Raw genomic sequence first — 21869 nt, 5'->3', positions numbered from 1 at the left:
TAATACAACCCTCTGCTTCTTACAGATGCTTCCATAGGGAATAGAGGGATGGCTCAGTGATTAAGAGTGCTTGCTGCTTTTGAAGATGACCTGGGTTTCATTCCCAGGACTGCGTGAGGGTGAAGTTCACAACCACCTGTAACTCCTATTCCACGGAATCCAACACCCTCCTCTGGCCTCCACAGGCACCAAGCAGGCATACATGCAGGAAAAAATACTCATATAAAATAAAATTTTCAAAAAGTGTGGTGGCATACACCTTTAATTTCAGCACTGGGGAGGCAGAGGACGGCAGATCTCTGTGAGTTCAAGGCTAGCCTGGTCTACATAGCTACTTCTAGGACAGCCAGGGCTACAGACACCCTGTCCTAAAAAAACAAACAAATGAAGGAAGGAAGGAAGGAAGGAAGGAAGGAAGGAAGGAAGGAAGGAAGGAAGGAAGGAAGGAAAAGAATGCTGAGAAGAATTGCATGTTATTTTTACATTGCTAATTTCACATTGATAATTGGTAGCTTCCTCGTGTTACTGTTGAAGACACTACTCTGAATAAGAAATTTGCCCATGTGGTCAGACCGTAGCTAGACACGTGCAACCTGACTTCAGTCTCTGCACCTTGACCATTGTGTCCTTCTAACCCTCCTGCTCACTGGACCAGGAACACTCCTGAGGAGGGCAGGACCTAGCCCTGCTGCATTCATCTAGGCACTGTACCTCACAGCAGTCAGTCCTGCCTGATACCTTCCTCAAATTGTGGCCTAAATAATCTGTGAGAAGTCACTCGGGCATCTCCTCTTCCTTCAGCCTCTGTAGTCACAGAAGCTGTTTCCCAGCGTCCTTCTGCTCCCCGTGTGTGTGAGATCAAGAGGACTGGTACAGGGGCTGAGGTCACCAGTCTCCATTCCTCCCTCACACCCCACGAGTGATGCTCTTTATTTGTGTCACAGGGGTACCGGGAAGAAGTCTGTCTTCCTCCTGGTCACAGAGTCTTGCTGAGCCTCGGGCTTCACACAGATTCCGCATTCTGTGAGCCAGGCTGCAAAGACCTCCATGCCTGCTCCAGGGAGGAGGCCAGAAGACTGACAGTCAGAGTCAATGTATACAAGGATGAAACACATTTCAGGGGTTCTCCAGTGGCTTTAATTGGAAACGTGATGCCTCTAAGCTGTGGTACAAGCCTGGCTCTGTGGGGCCACATCTGGCTCTTGAGGGTCAGTGGGGGAATACATCACAGAGATTGAAATAGGAAACCCAGGGTCCCTCTTCTCCCAGCCTAGAATGTCTCAAAGTATGGCAGCTGGATAAACATTAGTATGATTGTCAGCGACACCAACTTATAGGTTCTTTTCTTCCTTTGACGTTCGATCTCCCTCCTGTGCGGGGATCCTTTCCAAACAAAACAAAGCACTATGTGGGATCAAAACACACATGTCTGTAACTGCACTAAACATCTGCAAGTGGGAAACTTCTAGAAACAGATGTTGAGGCGGCCACACAGACATCTAGGATGGAGGAGGCCACCTGCCCGAGCCCACTTACCCCCCAGCCCTGACTCTGCACTGTCACAGATTTGGTTCCCTAAGATTCTCGTGCTTGGGTCTAAGGCTGGCTTCTTTGGGGCCCAGCACAGGCCTGTGTTGCAGTTGCAGAGCTGTGAGCAGTGACAGCCGTTTGGAAATCCCAAATTTCTACCACCTGTTCTTCCTACAAACAGCTGAAGACACCATCACAGTCATAATACTGTCTCATCACCCTCTCCCCAAGCCCCGAGCAGGAAAGGGGGAAGACCCCTCCCCTTCACATTAGAGGGAAATGTGAGGCCAAGGACTTGCTCATGGTCCCACTATACTGTAAAGAATTCTCCAAGGTTGCTACCTTTTCCAGACAGAGAGGGGCTCTATTTCCTAGTTCATGTTGCTAAGATACAGAAAGACAAAAGTTTGACTGATTCTCTACATTTTTCTAATTGTATCTTTTTTTTCTCTCCCACATGGGCATTTCTAGATTTGAGATCTCTTTCATAAAACTGGGCTGTGGGGTTCCTCCCAGACTCCTCCCTCCTCTCCCCAGTACAGAGCAAATAGCACCTGGATCCGGCTTGGCCCTCTGCCCTCATAACCCATCTGGCCGTGAGCTCTATTGGGTGGAAGACACTATGTAGGCTGTGGCGATGTACTTCTTGCTGTTTCCATAGGTGGTCTTATCCCAGGTATAGGTCTGGATGGCCAAAGGATAGCCACCCAGGCTTAAGTGGCACCTGTAGGGAAAGACGGTGCATCAAATCAGCAGAGCCCACCACTTCACCCACCTCTGTTCCAGATGTGAAAGACCTAGTCATCCCCAGCAGAAGGGTTCTAGCCTCCCAGACAGTCGCCTGCATCCCGGACCCTCTACCCCAACTCCCTGTGTTCAGCAAGCTTTCCAAATCTGGACCTCGGTGTCTTTCTGCCTATGGGACAATGCTCCTCATCCTTCCCAGAGAAGTATTCTGAACGCCTCAAGTCGAGTGCTTCAGAAATTAGGGGTTTGCTTTCTGCTTTGGAAGTCATAGGACCAGGCACTTTGGAACGTGTCCATAAACGCAGCACTCAAGAGATTGTGAGGCAAGAGGATCTGTAACCCCAGCTACATAGTGAGACAAAGCCCCTCCCACAAAAATAAATAAATAAAGTATTAGGACCCAAACAAATTCTCAAGTGACAGAGGCCAGTTATTATCAACTGTTCTCTTTGGGACTCTGGTTCTCCCAAACAGTCAATGGGGGCTCAGGGATCCAGGTCAACTGCAATGCTGACATCTTGGTAGCTTACGATCCTGGATGCTTCACTTGAAGAGGAAGGAAGAGAGGTAGATGGTTCTGCTGCTCGGATGAAGACCGGCAGCTACCAGTCTGATGGAACCACTTCACTGCCGAAGGTCAGAACAGTAATTCCTCCGACCTTCCCAGCTGGAGTGGCGGACTCAAGACGCCATCCTAGATGATGATAGTTGGAGGCCCCCCTACTGCTCAAGTCCCTTGGTCACCCCCATACTCACTTTTTGCCTGGTCTGGTGATGAAGCACAGAGAGTAGAGAGCGAACTCAAACTCAGGGCTGCTGCCAATGAAAGCTGAGCCCACTTCCTTGTAGTAGCCATCCCAGTTGAACTGCATGGCTAGGACATCAGGGTAGGAATCCCACTGCAGAAGAAAGAACGGCAAAGGTCACGTGATAGAACTCGGTGCCCACAGTCAGCTAGTATTTATGGGGGTCCTTGAGGAGCCTTCTGGAAACACTGGCTTCTTTAAAGAGATAGACGGAACAGCCTAGCATGCAAAGTGTCCGAGTCCCAGTCAGACCCCCTGTCTGAAGCTACCAGTGGCAATGAGGTCAGAGCAACATCCACGTGATCCACCCAGAGTGCAGGGACACAGCTGTTCCCTATGGCCCTCCACATGCAAGAAGCCAGTTCATTGCCCCAAGTCATTTCCTGGACTAGGGCAGCAAAAGTTTCTTATGAAACATGGAGTTTAGCTCAGTTAGCCAGGGTGGACATTCCTGCCACCCTCTAAGGATGTTCAGGCAGGGAGTGAACGCATGCTTTGTTCTCTGGTCTAAGAATCGGGCCTTGGCCTCCCACCTGGATGTGGTACTCTCTGTCTCCTGTCCCTGGCAGTTTTAGAGGCTTCACTGTTGGGACTTGGGGTGGAAATCTGCTCTCTAGCAGATGAGGATATGGTATCCATATTCACTCTTGGGTGGCTGTAGAGGGCCAGAGTGAGAAGCAAGTCCAATTGCTTGGAAGCCAGAGGAAGAGGAGGAAGTCTGGGCACCCGCGAGGCCCCTCCAGCCCAGACACTCACAGGTCCATCGTAGTTGTGGCTGTAATAGTCAAGCAGACCCTCCTTCTCCTGCAGGTAGAAGCGGATCCAGTTGTGGAAGCCAGTGACCTTGCCCTTTTTCACTTCGCCTGTAATAAAGAGTCCAAAGTGGGTGGTCTGGGCTGCCTTCCCATCCTCCTCCCCCCCCCCAGTCCCCTTTCTACCATTCCATGCCAAGCCTGTCTCCCATCTCCAGACTCCGACTTCCAGACGATTCAGCTGCTTCCTTGGCCCCTTGCCTGACACCCTCATATGTCTGTTCTCTCTTTTTGGCTCAAGACCTCAGGAGACTCCTCCTCCTCCGAGACAATCCTCTGCTCTGGCATACTTCTCTGACAGTTTCTGCAGGATCAAGCTAGGCTCGGTGGGAACCTTGAGGATGACGGGACACAATAGCCTCTGTAGGAAGCCCCTAACCCAGCCGTGGAAGCAGAGGGCTGCTCAGAGGCAGACATGCCAGCAAACACTTGCTCACACTAGATGGAACCCTGGGAGCACCAGGACTGGTTTCCTTTCCCTCTTAGACACTCTAGAGAGACTGTCATCCCTCAGCATGACTTCTCAGATGCCCTTCGTACCTGACCCGGGAGTCCCTCGCTGCCCGGTGCTTGTCTGCCTGTTCACCAATGCTCAAGGCTGACCAGGCCCTAAGCAGAACCATTCTCCTTCATTTTTGTCCCTCCCTCTCTTCTCCGCCAAGCAGAGTGAGCCTACCCGAGAAGACGTGTTCAAAGCCGCTGGAATCTCCTTCTTCACTGCCTCTTGAGTAGAGCCCAAACCACATGTTCCTCAGATCGTCCACGAACTCTTGTTCGGAGCTGTAGCGGTCTGTGGAGAGAAAAACAAAAGACTTTTTGGCAAGGAAGTCCTGGGAAGCAAGGGAGAGTACATGCTCCGGTGCATCAGGAGAGATGGGGGTTCAACAAATGTGACCAGATGCTCATTCTACACAGTCAAGGGCCCAAGGAGTACACACACACACACACACACACACACACACACACACACACCAAAGACAGTCTGTCTCTACAGTTTGCATTGCAGGGAAAGGCATGAATAATAAACAGAAATAATAAATGATATCTCAGATAAATATGAAGACTGTCCCATAACAACTAGAGGAGGAGGTGGGAGCCAGGAGTACCGTGTGTTTTGGGGTTTAGGGTATTGTTGGTTTTAGACAGGGTCTCATTAGGTAGCCCTGGCTGTTCCAGAATGTGATATATAAACCAGACTGGCCTTGAATTCATAGAGCTCTCCCTACTTCTGCCTCCCAAGTACTGGGATTAAAGGGGTGTGCCATCACATCTGGCCTTTCTAAAGCTTGTTAGGAACTTGATAACTCCTATAACAAAATTAAGATGTAGGACCTCCAGAGATAATTAGGAAGCAGGGTGCTGTGGTGCACACCTTTAATCCCAGCACTCGGGAGGCAGAGGCAGGCGGATCTCTGTGAGTTTGAGGCCAGCCTGGTTGATATAGTGAGTTCCTGTACAGCCAGAGTTATAGAGAGAGACCCTGTCTAAAAAAACAAACAGACAAACAAACAAAAAAACAGTTATTGGGGCTGGGTGGTGGTGACATATGCCTTTAATCCTAGCACTCGGGAGGCAGAGCCAGGCGGATCTCTGTGAGTTCAAGGCCAGCCTGGTCTACAAAGCAAGTTCCAGGATAGGCCCCAAAGCTACACAGAGAAATCCTGTCTTGGAAAAACAAAATCAAAAACAAAAAAACGGTGATTGGGCTATGAGGTTCTGTCCAGTGACTAAATTAATGTCATTCTGTGGGGGTCCTCACTGAGTGGATGATTTCCTTTAAGTTTTAAAGTTTAAAAAGATGAATTTAGAGCTGGGTGTGATAGTAAAGCCTGTAGTCCCTTGGAAGCTGAAGGTCACCCTCAGTATACGAGTTCAGGGCTAGCATGGATCACAAGAGACCCTTTCTAAAAATAAGCAACAACAAAAATAAACTCAGCTCTTTTGCCTTTCTCTGTCACTCTCTGCATTCCTGCACGGATGTCACGGCACTAAGGCTCTTGGGAGATGCTGCTCCACCGTTTCTAGAACTATAAACCAATATATTCCTATGTGTTGTAAGTTTCCCCAGGCTGATATTTTGTTACATCAGCATAATTCACACTGAGACACGGGACCTGGAGAAGAAGGTGGCACCAGATGGGTGCTCACACACTCCTGTAATCCTAGTACTTAGGAAGTAGAGGCGGGAGGGTCATGAGTTCAAGGAACCAAGGCAAAAACTTGGGAAGGGGTACTGACCAGACACCCGAAAGATAAGGACTTCTACACAAGGATCTAAGGAGACATTTCCAGAGCACAGTGAGCAGGAGGGAGAAAGTCTGAGAAGGAGGCAGCACTCAAAGCCTTCTAGGAGGTCAGACCCACTCCGATTAGTAATAATAGAGGAATAGGGAGGCTCTGGGGAGCATTTGCTGCATTCTCAGTACGGTTTCAAATGCTTCTGCACAGCGATGCTGAATCTTCACATAATTAATGACACTAAGCAACCTGAACTCAGAGACGAGGAAACCGAGTCAGACAAAATTTACAAAACTCAGGCGAGAGGACACACACTGTTAGCCTCTGTGCTTGGGCCCACGCAGTGTGGCTCTAAAGATGGACCTGTTACAACTCAATGGTCTCTTTGTGGTGGATAATGACCTGTTCGTTTTTTTGCCAATTCACACAAGCTGTAGAGTCAGCTGAGAAGGGGACCACAGCTGAGAAAATGCCTCTGTCAGATTGGCATGTAGGCAAGCCTGTGAGGCGTTTTCTATTTGTATGTTTGTTTATTTTTCGAGACAGGGTTTCTCTGTGTAGCTCTGGCTCTCCTGGAACTCACTCTGTAGACCAGGCTGGCCTCGAACTCACAGAGATCTACCTGCCTCTGCCTCCCAAGTGCAGGGATTAAAGGTGCGGGCCACCGCCACCTGGCTGCATTTTCTTAATTGATGATTGATGTGGAAAGGCCCAGTCCACTGTGGACAGCGCCACTCCTGGGCAGGTAGTCCTGGGGTGTATAAAAGAGTATACACAATATGTGAGTAAGCAGTGGTCCTCCATGCTTTTTTAGCCAAATCTTGCCTCCAGGTTCTTGCTCTGACTTCGCTCAGTGATGAGCTGTTACTTGAAGTGCAAGATGAAATAAACCCTTTCCTTCCCAAGCTGTTTTTGGTTATGGTGTTCTGTCACAGCAATGGAAACCTAACTAAGACAATGGAGATGAAGGGGTCTTGGGGGGTGAGGGGCAATTATGTGGCATGAACTTGGTTTAAAGGGCCACCCTGGCTGTGTATGTAACAAAGGTTTAATGGGGGTCACACAGGCAAAAGCAGAGGGACCAGTTTTAAAGCTAATGGTTTGTCTATAGTAAGCTGGTGGTAACTCTCACCGGTAGCAGCAGAGAAGAAAGGGAAGAGGCAAGCACATCTGGAATATGTTTTGAAAGTGGAAGAGATGGACATTACGGACCGGAAAATGAGAGTCGGGGAAACAGAAAAATCAAATCTATCTGCTGGGCTGGGGTTGCAAGCTCAGTGGTAAACTGACTGCCCAGCATGCAGAAACCAGTCTAGATCTAATCTACACACACACACACACACACACACACACACACACACACACACACGCACACAGATACACATACACACATAAACACACCGACACAGACACATCCCAAACTCCTGGGCTTTTTGCATGAGAACTGGATGGATTGTCCTGGTGATTAGAGGATGAGCCGACCTAGAGAGGAGCAGGTCTGGGAATAGGAGGAACAGTGAGTTCTCTTTACACTGTGTTATGTAAATAACAGATAGCCCAGCGGGGCTGTTGAAAAGGCCACTGAGCCCCAAGAAAAGGTCAGAGCTGAAGTTTTAAATCAGGACTTCCAGAATTGTGTGGAGGATCCAAAACAGATACCAGGAATATTCTCTCCTTTCAAGGACTTAAAACACTGTTGGAAAACAAGACAGAGTGGACATGAACAGAGCCGTTTCACAGACCAAATAGTTACCCTTATTAGTACTTGCTGGGTGTCCTTCTTTGATGCTTTGGAAGCATCAATCTTCAAAGCCCTTAAGTCACAGATAAAGACCAGGAGAGGTCATGACGGCACTGCTCATGTGCATAGCCTGCCGAGTGTTGCTAAAACCACATCCCTGCAACCATGTAATTTATACTGAATACAAGTTTAGTTAGCTGACATTCTGGAGTCTAGGAAATCGAGTATCAAGGGCTGGCATGTGAGAAGGGCCAGGCAAAGCAAGCATACTAAAGAGAGCCAGATTCTCTGACAGAGTACTCTTGATACCCCGTGAATCCGCAGTTAGAGTCACGTCCCAAAGTTTCCACCTCTGGCTAGCATTAACGCACGGCACTAGAGATTACGGTTTTAATACGTGACATTTGGGAGACGCCCTTCAACTCTAACACCAGACTCACACCAGTGGTAACAAAACCAAGTGCCAAACCAAGTCTGTCTGTCTGAGCTATTTTGGGCTGTGTTCCGATCTCTCAAACTCTGGAGAGATGCAGCGTGAGCCGTTGGGGCTTTTGTAAATGTAGCAGGCTAGTGGGATGTGGGTGAGGGAGAGGGAATGAGTGCTGGGAAGCCTGTTCTGGGTATTGGAAGGCAACTTCCGGCTCCTTGCTCACTTAGGTCTTCCAGCCTGGCTAGATGTCTGTTCTCTTGCTGAAAACCAAGGGCTTATAATAACGTCCCCTGGTTCTCAAACTGTGGGTCGCCACCCCGATGGCAAGTCTCTGTCTCCAAAAACATTTACATACGATTCAAAACAGTAGCAAAATTACAGCTATGAAGTAGCAACAAAAATGATTCTACTGTTGGGGGTCACCACAACATGAGGAACTGTACTAAAGGGTCGCAGCATTAGGAAGGCTGAGAACCACCTGTCTGCCGTGTGTTTACCATGGAGCAGACACCAGAGGGCATCACAGGATCGTGTGTGTCTTAGAGAATCCCACAGGCGGTTCACCTCTAACAACAGCGTTAGTAACTCTTTTGTTGTCTAAGGTTGCAGACAGAAAGTAGCAGGTTTGCCTGGATTCGGTCCCCAGGGATATCGAGGGAGACCTATACAGATCTGCCTCTGAGACAGAGTCCAGCTTGCCAGCGTTCAGGGAAGGAATCTGGAAGACACTAACAAACAGAACCCAGAGCCAAGAAGTCCCAAAGCCAAAACCTTTTTTGGTCTGATTTGCATGGATCTGTGTCTGAAGGTGGTCCACCCAGACCACTTCCTAACAGAATGGTACTCCTTGGGCTCTGCTGAGTCTCTGTTGCTGCCCAGGAGAAGGAGGTGTGGAGAACTCCACTTGCTCAAATGTACAGCTTCTGACGTGACTCTAGGATCCATGAGATGACTAAAAAGTGCCCAGAGTGGGGGTAGAGATGGGGTAGAGGGCTCATTCCCTTCAGAAGGTAGGAAACTCACAAGATGACTGACATTCAGTCAAAAGATGGGTGATCTAAGCAAGCAAGCCAGGCAGAAGGTCCCTCAGCTCCTGCTGGGGTCCCCAATCTCTGAAGCTTCCTTCTAGCCTTGTCTTTGACCCTTTCTGGCTGTTACTGGCTTCCATACAGTGCCCCCAGCTCCATTACCTGCTCCGACACCACCGCTGCTGCCGCTGCCACCACCAGAGACCTCTCCTGGAGACACACCTCACCCCACAGCTTTGTGCAGCTGGGAAGGCTCACTCACTTTGGTGATGGAGAAAGCCATAGAGCTCCTTCATGACAGCTGTCTTCATGACCTCCCTGAGGAAGACAGCCTGCTCCTCCAGCTGTTGGGCACTGAAGTGTTCCCCGTGGCCCGTGGCCCGCTGGTAATTGTTGAGCAGGTTGATAAAAGCTGCATAGGTGGGCTTAGAGAAGAGCTCCTCGTTGACGTAAGTAAAGAGCCTGCGGCAAATGGATGGAGACCCATTAAGAGGCCTGAACATGCCGTAGAAACTCTCCCAGAATCTTCTAGGGGAGCAGAACAGGGGCAGCACACGAGATGGGCTCAGGGTTCAGGAACAAAGGCAACTTGAGGTGCTTTTGAAAGGCAGCTGTGAAGTCTTTCTTCTTCCACGTCACCCCTTGGAAGATCAGCTTTATCCTTAGCCTGGCCAGCCACAGAAACCTTCTGGCTGTACACCCACCCACCCTCAAGATGATTTCTTTTGTTTCTGGACATTAATTTTTTTCCCCCTTCTCCCTTTGAGCTTGCTTGACTTGAGGGGCAAGATCTGAGGCATCAAAGGAAGCGAGTGTGGAGGAGAGATAGGGTGAAGGGTTGGAACTAGTGAGGGGCACTCACGGCTCGGGGCAACGATCCACTCGGTTTCCTGTCTCTGACGGGGAGACACGGTTTTGACTGTTGAGGACAATGTCTTCCTTCTGGGCTTTATTGGTATCTACCCTGTAGATCACCTCAGAGATACTCTGGAGTTCCTCGTTGGTTATGGCGTCGCTGCTATGGGAGAAGCCCTCTAAGAGGAATTGGGAGAGGGGAAGGTCTGAGAGGCAGAGGGAGGCAGGTTACCAAGTGTCTGAAGATCAATGACATCCACCTCTTGGCCCCTTCTGGAAATTTGTTCCAGTGAGGGAGAACACCACCCAATACTTTGCAGTTAGAGGGCAGGACAGTAAAAGACCCTTAAGGCCAGCGTGTGCCGTTGCCATGGTACGCACAGAAAGTCCATATCGCCCTTTTGCACTAAGAAAGGTCTCGAACTGAGGCAGGCATCAGAATCCCCTGGAAGGTTTAGAGCCCAGTCCAGAGTTTCTGAGCAGAACTGGGGCCCAGGCCTAGGACTGCTCGCTTCTCCTAAGGGTTCTCAGATGCCCCTGGCGTTGCGGGTCCGAGGACCACACTGGGAGAACTCCAGAGAGTTCCTGTGCGTCTGGGGCTGTGCTGACGGAGCCGACTGACCGTGGTCACCACACAGGCTGTCGAAATCTTCACAGCAGTTCCCGAACTCTTGACATCGGTCATTGCAGTGGCAAGGGTGGTGCCTGTCATAGGCTTCCCGGCAGCGGCCCTGGCAGGAGTTCGGTGCAGAGTACAGGTCTAAGAGGACAGAAGAGGGGGTGTGTGGATGTGTGTTCTTGGCAACCTCTAGAGGGTGTGTTAGGAGCCTAAGGTCCAAACCTTCTACCTACACCCACAGCTGGGCTCCCTGCTAAAGGTCTCCTGGGGGAGGCGGGGGGGGGGGGGGGGGGGGGGAGGAGGGGGGGGAGGGGGGGGGGTGAGCTTAAGCCTCTGTACACCCTGCAGTCAGGAAGTCCTTTGCTTTCTGATGCAGGGCTCTGCTCTCTGCCTCTTGTTTTTATAATCTCCCCACTCTAAAAATAAAACCTCTTCCACTTCCCTCCCCAGGCCTCAGACGCTTTCCTGGCCACCCCTCCCCCTTGGCGGCATGGATCACAGCAGCATCTCCCCTGGGCAGATCCAGCCTCGTTCTTCCAGCTTAGGGCTGGGTCCTTGCCTCTGATGTGGCACCCTCTCCCCTTGACACCCCTGCTGTCCTATCTGGGGTTCAGGCTTACAGCTGGCTGGGATCTCATCCTCTGGATCCAGGAATGCCTTGGGCTCTGGGGGGCCTTCTTCAGCTGTAATGTAGGAAAATAAAGTTACCAGCCATCCCAGGAGTTCCCTCCAGCTTCGGCCCTGGTTCCGGGTTCCCAACTCGAGGCAAGCATGTATATGGAAAGGGTATGTGGACAAACCTCTGACGCTGAATGCTGAGGGCTGAAAATGGAAGGTATTTCCAGGGTCTGATTACTGAAAACTTAGGAAAAACAAAAATATTCTCCCCCTGCGCCCCCCCACCCCCCGCCTCCCCGTGACAAATTTCTTACCATTTTGTCATTTGGTGCTCACTGTGCTCAAAAGAACTAAAAAGAAAAGTATGTAAAAAGAGGAGGAAGAGGCGGGGGAGTCCCTTCTGGACTGAAAACCAATTTGAGTTACCACATATGAATAGAGCATTTCAGCATTCTCCAAATGACAAGGCTCTCCGTTCAGAACATCCTGTTCCTATTAAGAGAGTTGAGGGGAGACCCACCTCTCCCTGGGGGTGGGCTGGGCAGGTGTTAAGTATTGTTGAAGCACTGTAAAAATCTGCTCAAAATCACTGGTAATGGTAGGGATATGTTCTAGTTCTTACTGCAAGCCGGCAGTCCGATGTTTTCCTGTAAAGCAGCGGGGGATGGGCGGTTTGACTCCCTAACTGGCAGCTATTCACTCTCTCGCTGTCTTAGATGCTCAGGTTAAAGGTTCATGAAGCAGCTAGCCACTCTAGGCCCATGCCAGCTCCAGCGTGTGGAGGAAACTACTTGATCACCACAGCTACTCACTCCAGCTCCGGAAGCCACTGTCCCAGGCGCGTCCATTTCAAAGAGTTTGCACCGCACTTTGTGAATTCACAGGTGTCTATGAACTCTAGCTGACTCTACCACAATCTCTCCCCAAGCCAGAGGTAGACATTTCCCCTGCTGGCCTAACCCAGCTTAACGGTGGGTCACAGCCTCATACAGGGTCATATAGCTGAATGTGGGGTCATGAAGAATTTGCCAACAGTAAAATGTTTCTGAGCAGGCAATGGCCAAAAATTAAACCCCAAAAATCAAACATGTAATGAATCTGAGGTGTTATGGCAGCAATCGTGTGTCACGTGACCTCTCTGCATCTTTGGTTCTGAACATACAGTATGCACTGCACATGTGGTCACACCACCCAAGGCCAACAATCACCGCCAGCACAGGTCTGCTCTGGTGAAGAACTGTGGTCTGTTACGAACTGCAGTGTCCTTTGTTTTAATGTTGTGTGAGACAGGCCCTCAGGTAGCCCAGGCTGGCTCTGAACTCACTAGGTAGCTGAGGATGGCCTTGAACTCCTAGGCCTTCTGTTTCTACTCCCCAGGTGCTAGGGGTTACAGGCCTGCACCGTCATATATGGCTGTAACAGTAAATGTTCGATATGTATACCTGCTTTTTATAGCCGTGGGCCCAGAGTCACATAAAAGTCTCGCAGGTGTAAAGGAGTCCCAAGCAGAGGAAGGAATGATTGTAAGGATCTCAAAGGGACGATGGATGCCGTGTCTAGAGTAAACACCAAGTTTTAGCTGCGTGGGAGGTTTGCTGTGACTGGAGCCAATACCCCTTCTCCTCCAGTTATAACATCGGGCTTCATGAGCTACGGGGAGACACCTACCCATCCTGGGGCTGTGACATTAAACCCAACAAGATGCCTCTCCTGAGCATTTCCTTTTCTACTTTTAGGAGAGGGGCTGAGCTGAACCCAGATCAAAAGGCAGCAGCAACTGGGCTGGGAAAAGAAGCCATCGGCGGCGGCAGCCAAGAGGACAGGTGGGCTGCAGAGGCGATGGGCAGAAGGGAAGCATGGGAAACGTGCTAGCCTTGAGACAGGCATTATTAGCTCCTGGAAGGAAGGAAAGGTGGGGCCCATTGTGGATCATGAGACATGTGACCACTCCCTTGATTGGACCATGAACACAGATTACCTTTCCTGTCGGGCCAAAGAACCACGCATAAGGTATGTGAACTTCTCACTGGTTGGGCCTGCCATGTGCTCAGACTTACCAGTCTCAATAAAAATGACCTCAGTTCCAATCTATGTCTCATAAAAGGTCACCAATAAGGCAACAAGGCAACATGGTCGTATCCCTGATCCGTGGAACCCCTCCCGATTTCTAGAGTCGTTCTCACCTTACTAATTTCTCAAATTAATAAGTGCACATTTATTTACGGTGCTGGCCCCTTATCAGCCTTTCCTTACTCTTCTTGGATGCGAAACAACAAACTAAAGGAGGAGCCCGTTAGAAAATGATTTTTCAAGGGCTGGAGAGATGGCCCGACAGTTAAGAGCAGTTGCACCTTCCGGGGAAGGTGGGTTCCCAGCGTCAAGTGGCTTTGAGACGTCCATATCAGTGACGGGAGCCAACACCTTCTGGTCTCCTTAGCTACACACACACACACACACACACACACACACACACACAAATAATAATAAATATTTACAAAATGATTCGTCAAATATTCCCTTTGCTGGGCCTGGGCATAAATAAGGGCCTGCTGTCCTAGCTACTTGGCTAGGCTAAAGTAGGAGGATCACAAGTTCAAGGACAACTTGTGTTACGTAGTGAGCTCAGAGCTGACCTTGGGAACTTAGTTATATCCTGTCTCAAAATAAAAAAGCAGAAAATGAGCTGAGAATACAGCTCAGTGGAGGAGTACCTGCCTCATATAGACCTGTGGCCCGATCCCTGGTACAGAGGGGGAAATGCATTTATGTCTGTGCCTGTGGAAAAACAAATGGCCGTTTGGGGAAAGGCATGCCTTGTTGTTTGTTTTGTTTTGTTGTTATTTTGAGACAGGTTCTCACTATGCATCCCTGGCAGTCCTGGAACTTACTCTGTAGACCAGGCTGGCCTGGAACTCACAGAGATCCGCCTGTCTCTGCCTCCTAGAGTGCTGGGATTAAAGGTGTGCGCCACCAGTCCTGCATGGGAAGGCCAGTGTAAAGCAGGGACTGCTCAGTTCCCTCCCTGGAGAGGCATGGTCTGTGCTATGACAGTCACAGTGGCCGTACAGTCCTCCCCATGTCACTCAGGTTGTGAGTGCTGCTGAGTACTGCCTACCATTTACGTGTGTTCTTTCCAGTGTGACTAAGAATAAACAATATCATATGTACTAAAGTATCATTTTGTTACTTAAACTTTCAAGATATTGCTTTCTCTTTTAAGATTTATTTATGTATTATGTGTACAATGTTCTGCCTGCATGTATGCCTGCAGGCCAGAAGAGGGCACCAGATCTCAATGCAGGTGGTTGTGAGCCACCATGTGGTTGCTGGGACTTGAACTCAGGACCTCTGGAAGAGCAGCCAGTGCTCTTAACCTCTGAGCCATCTCTCCAGCCCTGCTCAAGATATTGTTAATCCTGATTGTTCCCTTGGATCCTCAGGTCAATAGCATCTGCCCTACTTTAATTTAGGAACTTCCTAGAAGACCTGAGACTAGCGACGACCCTTGTCTCTGCCCTCCACACTCTCCTACTGAGACCTGGAACCCTCTCCTCCCTCACTGGCCTTGCTCTGGACTTCTGGACACTGGTCCGGACTTGTCCACAGCCTGGCCTGCCGTGTCTTCCAAGCCTTCATCCCACAAGGTGCCTCACCATTGCACAGACGTCCATAGTCATCACAGCAGTCGTCATGCTGGGGACATCTGCGATCACACTGGCAGACAGCATCCCGGTTAAATTTCTCATTGCAGCGAGATGCACACGACTCCAGGTTTCCTATGAGGGTCAAGACCGCCAGTTCAGCGCTTCAGGGATCCCAGGCTTTACCGAGATTGTCCATACAAGAGGTCCCAGGGAAGGACAAGGCAGGTCATTGCTGCCTACAGGACAAGCATGCCTCCCAACTCAGTATAGGCCTTCCCCACTCTTAGCCTGCCTGGCAGGACCTAGGCTCGGAGCACCAACCAGGAGGACCTGGGCTCAGAGCACCAACCAGGAGGACCTGGACTCAGAGCACCAACCAGGAGGACCTGGGCTCAGAGCACCAACCAGGAGGATCTAGGCTCAGAGCACCAACCAGGAGGACCTGGGCTCAGAGCACCAACCAGGAGCTCAGACTCAGGTGCCTGTTGGAGGGCCCAGTGATGGAAACAAGCAAAGACGCGCCGCCGTGTGAGAAATAAAAAGATTGTCACAAACTCAACAGGGATAGCCTGGCTGGAGTCCACAGCCGCTTCCCAGCCACAAGAGATGTAGCCAAAGCCTCCAGACTGCCAAAAGAAACCTTCATTGGGGGGTGAAAATGTCTCAGATTTTAAACTGCCAACAGGCTGAAGAAAGAGGTCGTGGGCCTGTCCTGTAGAGGAAGAGCCCGCTGCTGCAGTGGTGCGTCCCCCACTCCCTACGCCACCCCTCTCTGCCCCTCCCCCTCTGTTCTTCGTTCTCCCTCCTTCACCCTCTCTTCTGCACCCGATTTCCCCATGTCACAGCTCTGCTCCTTCCAGCCTCTGGAATGCATTCTGTGCTTGGGTGGGGAATGAGGCCGATGTGGGTGAGAACTGGGCTTTGGGACAGGATTCTGTTATGCAACCACAGACCACATCCCTCGCTCCAGACAAACCGTTTACAGAAGCAAGCTTTTGGTCACAAGGGGCATATGACCAGAACTTTTTTTTTTTTTTTTTAGGCAGGGCTTCTCTGTGTAGCCCCGGCTGTCCTAAAACTCACTCTGTAGAACAGGCTGGCCCTCAGGAGGTAAAGGCAGGCAGATCTTTGAGTTCGAGCCCAGCTTGGTCTACAGAGTGACTTCTAGGACAGCTAGGGCTGTTACACAGAGAAATCTTGTCTCAAAAACAAAAACACCACAAAAAAATAAAAAAAAAAAACACCACCAAAACAAAAACAAATCAAACCAAACCAACCAAACAAAAAAACAACCACAAGAGTCAGAACTGCCATGAGCATCTGGATTGGGCCAATGAGGAAATACAAACCTAACTTAGACCAGGGCTGGTATTGGCCTTGAATATAGAGCGACAGTGAGGAGTTTGTGCTAAGCTGATCGATAATGTAACAATTTTGTATTGCTATTTGGGTAAGGAATGGAGTAAGATTAAACTCAATTTAGAGCTGAGCATGTACCAGCACCAGATCTGAGTTTTGTTTCAGGTTAGACTTGGGGTTGGGATTACATCATGCCTAATGAGGGGTACACAGCAGGAGAAGCTGGACTCTGGTACCCAGCTGCCTGAGCTGGAATCTTGGTTATAATGGTATTCAGCTGAGTGATCTTGGGCAAGTTATTTTACTTTCTGTGCCTCTGGTCCCTTATCTGTAGAAGTAGGAAAAAAATTAGCTGGGCAGGGGTGGAACACACCTTTAATCCTAGCACTTGGGAGGCAGAGACAGGAGGACCTCAGTGAGTTCGAGGCCAGCCTGGTCTACAAAGCGAGTTCCAAGACAGCCAGGACTACACAGAGAAACCCTGTCTCAAAAAACAAAAAACAAACAACAACAACAAAAAAAAGAAATAGGAAAAAATTAGAGTCTATCTCATAGAATATGCATAAGAAGTAAATGAGTTGGGGTTGGGGATTTAGCTCAGCGTTAGAGCACTTGCCTAGCAAGCACAAGGTCCTGGGTTCAGTCCTCAGCTCCGGGGGGGAAAAAAAAAAGAAGAAGAAGAAGTAAATGAGTTAACCTTGGCAAAGCGCTTCCTGTGGTGTGTGACACAGAATAGAACCATTTCGGTCTTTGTTATGTAAATAAACAATGGCCACATTCCATGTCCATATTGGAGATGGCAAATATCCAGACTAGCTTCAGCAATCATCCCCAGTTAGGGAACCTGTCCGTAAACTACATTGTCTGACTCCCTCCCCCAGTTCAGCTGGGCCATGCTGTGAGCTGGGTTGTTAGCACACGTGCTTCGGGGTGGTTTACCAGCTGACATCATTCGTCATCATAAGTCTATCCTTTGCATCAGAGAGGGTGTCAGGTCAGGGTTAAACCAGGTCCTGAGGCCATTGCATATCGTGTGCTGGGCCTCCAACATATCCAGGAAGACAGGGCCTTGGTCCGGTAGATTGTCCTAAAGGAGGCCAAGCCCAAGGCCACTTTCCCATCCAAGCACACAGGGAACCCTTCATGAATCTTAAGTCGCCTCGCTTGGCACCTAAACGCTAAGGTCTTAAGAAAAAGTGTTCAGTGCAGGAGGAAGGCTGGGTCAGCTGCTTGCCTCACCAGCCTGGCAGAACACCCAGAGTCCAGAGGGAGAGAATGTAAGCAAGTGGGCCCTTGCTCTTAATGGGCCACCGAGGCAGAGTCCAAGGATGGAATTCGCTCTGTTTGAGGACTGGCAGGGATTGAGAAGGATGAGTGAATAGCTGGCCATGGAGTTCAGGAGAGGACTCCCACTGGCCCATGCTGCGTGGATTTGTCATCTCTGCCTCGGAGCTTTGTCCCCAGTAAGAACCTGATGCCAGCAGGTCTCACATTCCTCCATGAGTTTGTTTTGCCTCAAGGTAACCTTGGGACATGGGGGTGGCAGGCGCGGGTGGGAGTTTTCATTACAGGAACCTCCCTGTGCTGTCCTGGCGACACTAGATGACTCCTCATTCTGACTCCGGGCCCCCACCCAGTGTCTCCCTTTGACACAGAGCCTTTGTATAGGCCTCGCTCACCAGGCCAGGGCCCTCATCCCTACCCCAGCAGCCTCTGCCCCTCGCGCCTCCGCCCCATCTCTCCCTCTCCTCTGCTTTTCTTCACTTCTGCCTCTCCTCTCAGGCTCAGATTTTCCTACCCCTCCGCCTTCAGAACTCTGGTTCCTTCCCCCGTGAAAAGCCACATTTCTCTGCATCCTTTCAGACCTCAGCACACCACAACCTTCACACTCTTTCTCTGCTGGCCGTCAGGAAAGGCTGGGACCAAGCCTGGATGGACACAGGATCCCTGTATGTCAGCCCTCGGGCCCTTGGACAGCTGAAGCACCCTCACACATTTGTCTCTCAGGGAAGCCCAGATGTTATTTCCATGGAAACCCAGTGAACCAAAACCTTCATCTCCAAGACCAGCTTCCTGCCTCTGTTCACTGGAAACAGCCAAGGCCTTGGGAGGCACCTGGCTGATAGATCACGGCCTGCACCTGACCACGACTCCTGGTGTGGCTCATCCTTGGGTGTCCAAGTCTAAAGATGCTGGACGCTAGGATAGAACTAACAGGAGTGTTGTTTTTAACAACATCTCAATCATTCGATTTTACCAGTAAAGACCCGGGAGCCAGATGCTGGGGTGAAAGCCTGCTAGCTCGGAGAGGCAGAGAAAGCACCCAGCTGACCTTCCTCCTCCACTGATGTCCCAGAAGCCTTCCTTTTTCTCCTACGCCATCTCAAACAAGACTCTTGAAACTCAACTGACTCCTGAGTCTTTACTGGTAAAATCAAAAGATTGAGATGTTAAAAACAACACAGCAGCAGAGATTCTCTGCTACCTTCTGGTGTATCTGCACTCTACCTCACTTCCCATCCACCTCACAGCAGAGGCTAACCAACGCTTTCACCCCAGTAGCCCAGGCTTGCCTCCACCTCTGAAACCACTACAGCCAGGCCCTCAGGGACCTCCTCCGAGGACCAGATGCCTCCTGTGCAGTCCTCTCCTGGGGCTGGCATATCCCAAGCCCTCTGACCACCCTGCCACACTGGTTAGTCCCACACGCCCTTCTCCGTTCCTTCAATGAGCAGACCTGAGGTAAGGTCCCATGCCTACCTACCCTTCCCTCTCCTCCTCTTCCTTTCCAGCCCCAGGACCCAGACAGAGCAGAGTCCTCAAAGAGGTGCATGCAGTGTGGAGAGCCATGGGAACAGCTTTTTCCTCAACGGCTTTCCTGTTTAGAAATCACACTTAGGGTCTTCTCCCTGTACACACCCTGATGGGGAATGACACCAGCAGTCAGCTCCTCCTAGAAACAGTCGTGTTAAAACCCTGACAAGTTCCAATGGGCCGAGCCCTGGCTTGGTCCTCCTGCTCTACCTCATTTGAGCCTTTCAACAGTCCAAGGCAGGAGCACCCTGGGAGGGCGGAACTGCAGGAACTCTGACTCTCCTGGGGCAGAGGAGGATGCTGCCCACACCCCTCCACTCAGCCCTCTCCCTTGCCCTCCTCCTACCACCCACTAATCACTAATTAACACAGAAGCAGCAGCAGCAGCTTTTTGCACAGTTATTAACAGGAAAGCGTCCCTTTCCTTTTCCAGCACCTGCCTCCTTTCCCGGCACTCCCCGAGAGTGCAGGCCACATCCCTTCTCTCGACTAGTCAGCTCCCCTAACCTGGGACAAAACCCATTCCTCTAACCATGTGTGTAGTCCCAAACGGGACAGGGTTCACCTCTGAGGCACCTCCCGAGCCCACCCACCTCCTAACGCCCACCTATGGCCAGGCAACAGAGGAGGGAGTGTCGAAGGGTAACCAGGCAATCCCAACTCAGCAACCTCCTTCCCTCTTAAAATAAAAGCTTAGCCAAGTGTGGCGTCTGGTTATTCTAGTGATGGTAGCTCTGATCCCCCAAGGCCTCAGCTCTGCATTTCCTCACATCACCAGCCAACCTCAGAGATACAGATCCTGTAACCTCGACCAAGGACAGGTCAAAGTGGTCCAGTGGGTTAGAACAGCATTTAACCTCTGTCAAGTGCCCCAGCCCTCGGGCCTTTAAGCAACCCAGCCTACTAGCCAGCACAGAATCTGAGTTCCTCTACACCCGTGCCCGCCAGAGAATGACTTACCAGCCCAGCCCAGGCCACAGAGCATGGCCACCAGCAGGGAGACACAGGCCTTCATGATGCCAGCTGCCGCAGACTGGCCGTGGGACTTCCCACTACAATCAAGGTGTCTGTCACAGTACTCAGATGAACCTTATTCCCCAGGCAGATCCTTTTAAAGACATCAGGACTTGTGGATCTGGTGTGTCTAGATCCCTCCAGGAAGGAAGGGGGGAGGGAATGGATCACAGATGGATGGGAGGTGGACAGGAGGTGGGGCCCCACAGCTAGTTGTTTGAAGCCAGAGAAAAGGTGACTAAGCAGGCAGGTAATGCCAGATGTTTAAAACAGGTAATGCTTGCTATTTGTAGCTAGAAAATAGGCCACACTAGCAGACGCAGCAAGATGGACCTCGTTTGGCAGGTTCTTTATTCAAGTTAGGGACACTGATGTGCTCATCTCCGGGTGGCCTACACCCACCTACCTCCAATCACAGACCTGGCTGGCCAGGAACCGCAAGTCTAGATTGAGATTCACTGGGACTCAAGGAACTACTGTGGTCATATAGTTCCATGTCACACACAGTGTAGAAACCCCTTCCATGATCCCAAGTGCTTACTGGACTTACACTTGAATGTCTTCACCACTGGGGAGGTTGGGGAACATCCTCTTCAGACTGTTCATCTCTCACAGATCTCATTCCCAACCCTTAGGACTTTACAACCTAAGATGTGCTGGTATAGATAAAAATTGATAAGGAATATGGGGGGATATCAAGTCACTAATTGAGCATTCATCAACTCATTCATACAGAGATGATTAGTGGAGGAACTCAGATTCTGTGCTGGCTAGTTTTTATGTCAACTCAATACAAGCTAAGGTCATCTGAGAAGAAGGAATCTTAATTAAGAAAATACCACCATAGGATTGGCCTGTAGGCAAATCTGGAGGGCATTTTCTTGGTTGATGATTGATGTGGGCAGTGCCACACTCGGGCAAGTGGTCCTGGGTTGTATAAGAAATCGGGCTGAAAAAGTCATGGGCAGCAAGCTGTTGAGCAGTGTTCCTTCATGGTTTCTTCTTCGGTTCCTACCTTCAGGTTCCTGTCCTGACTTCCCTCGAGGATGAACTGTGACCTGAGAATTCGAAGATGAAATAAACCCTTGCCTCTTCAAGTCGCTTTTGGTTGTGGTGTTTTATCATGGCAATTGAAACCCTAACTGAGACAGATGCCCGTATGTATCCATACACACGCACACAGAGAAAGCAATGCATCTCTAACAGATTTCTCTATCTGCTCACCCATCGAGACAGGAACCCCACTGCTCCTCGTCCTTGGTTCTCCCTCAGCTAGATGCTCACGTAGGCTTCCATCTTGACAAGTTCTTTCCAGGGAGCCACCGTGAAAACTCCAGAAGACTGGGGACCCACGTGGGGAAGGAGCGCAGGAAAGTGCCTGATAAAGGGTGATAGGAAAAGAGTGTCACCAGAGATGCTGAAGTGGAGCTGGCAGAGTGTGGCCTTTGTGGTGGTGTGGAGGAGGGGGAAGAGGCTGAGTCTGCCAGGGCCAGGGCCAGGGCCAGGGGGCAGGCAGCTGTCAGAGATGTGGGAAGTGGGTGTCCTGTCAAGTGATATTTTTTTTAGATTTTTTACCTTATGTGCATTGGTGTTTTGCCATGGGGGTTGGGTCCC

At 50.3% G+C, this 21869-nt stretch overlaps 1 protein-coding gene across 1 annotated transcript; it reads right to left on the bottom strand.

The window, feature by feature from the left end:
• Positions 1-1099: 1099 nt before the first annotated feature.
• On the bottom strand, positions 1100-20256 carry Endou (endonuclease, poly(U) specific). The gene is made up of 10 exons (XM_059247990.1): positions 20202-20256; positions 15078-15200; positions 11427-11621; positions 10810-10947; positions 10195-10366; positions 9595-9794; positions 4572-4685; positions 3840-3946; positions 3034-3176; positions 1100-2254 (listed from the first exon to the last, which is right to left on the bottom strand). The coding sequence occupies exons 1-10, from the start codon at positions 20254-20256 to the stop codon at positions 2134-2136; spliced, it is 1368 nt and encodes a 455-aa protein (XP_059103973.1). The 3' UTR covers positions 1100-2133.
• Positions 20257-21869: the final 1613 nt, after the last annotated feature.

This window comes from Peromyscus eremicus, chromosome 20, assembly GCF_949786415.1.
Source record: "Peromyscus eremicus chromosome 20, PerEre_H2_v1, whole genome shotgun sequence".
Classification (NCBI taxonomy): Eukaryota; Metazoa; Chordata; class Mammalia; order Rodentia; family Cricetidae; genus Peromyscus; species Peromyscus eremicus.
This window is presented reverse-complemented; position numbering and strand designations above follow the sequence as displayed.

What these genes read in the sequence shown, in the direction of transcription:
- Endou (XM_059247990.1), bottom strand. Translation starts at nt 20,256, where the DNA reads ATGAAGGCCTGTGTCTCCCTGCTGGTGGCCATGCTCTGTGGCCTGGGC. An exon ending in CTGTGGCCTGGGCTGGGCTG is followed by an intron (nt 15,201 to 20,201) that starts GTAAGTCATTCT and finishes TGACCCTCATAG; the next exon opens with GAAACCTGGAGTCGTGTGCA. An exon ending in ATCACCAGACCAGGCAAAAA is followed by an intron (nt 2,255 to 3,033) that starts GTGAGTATGGGG and finishes CTTTCCCTACAG; the next exon opens with GTGCCACTTAAGCCTGGGTG.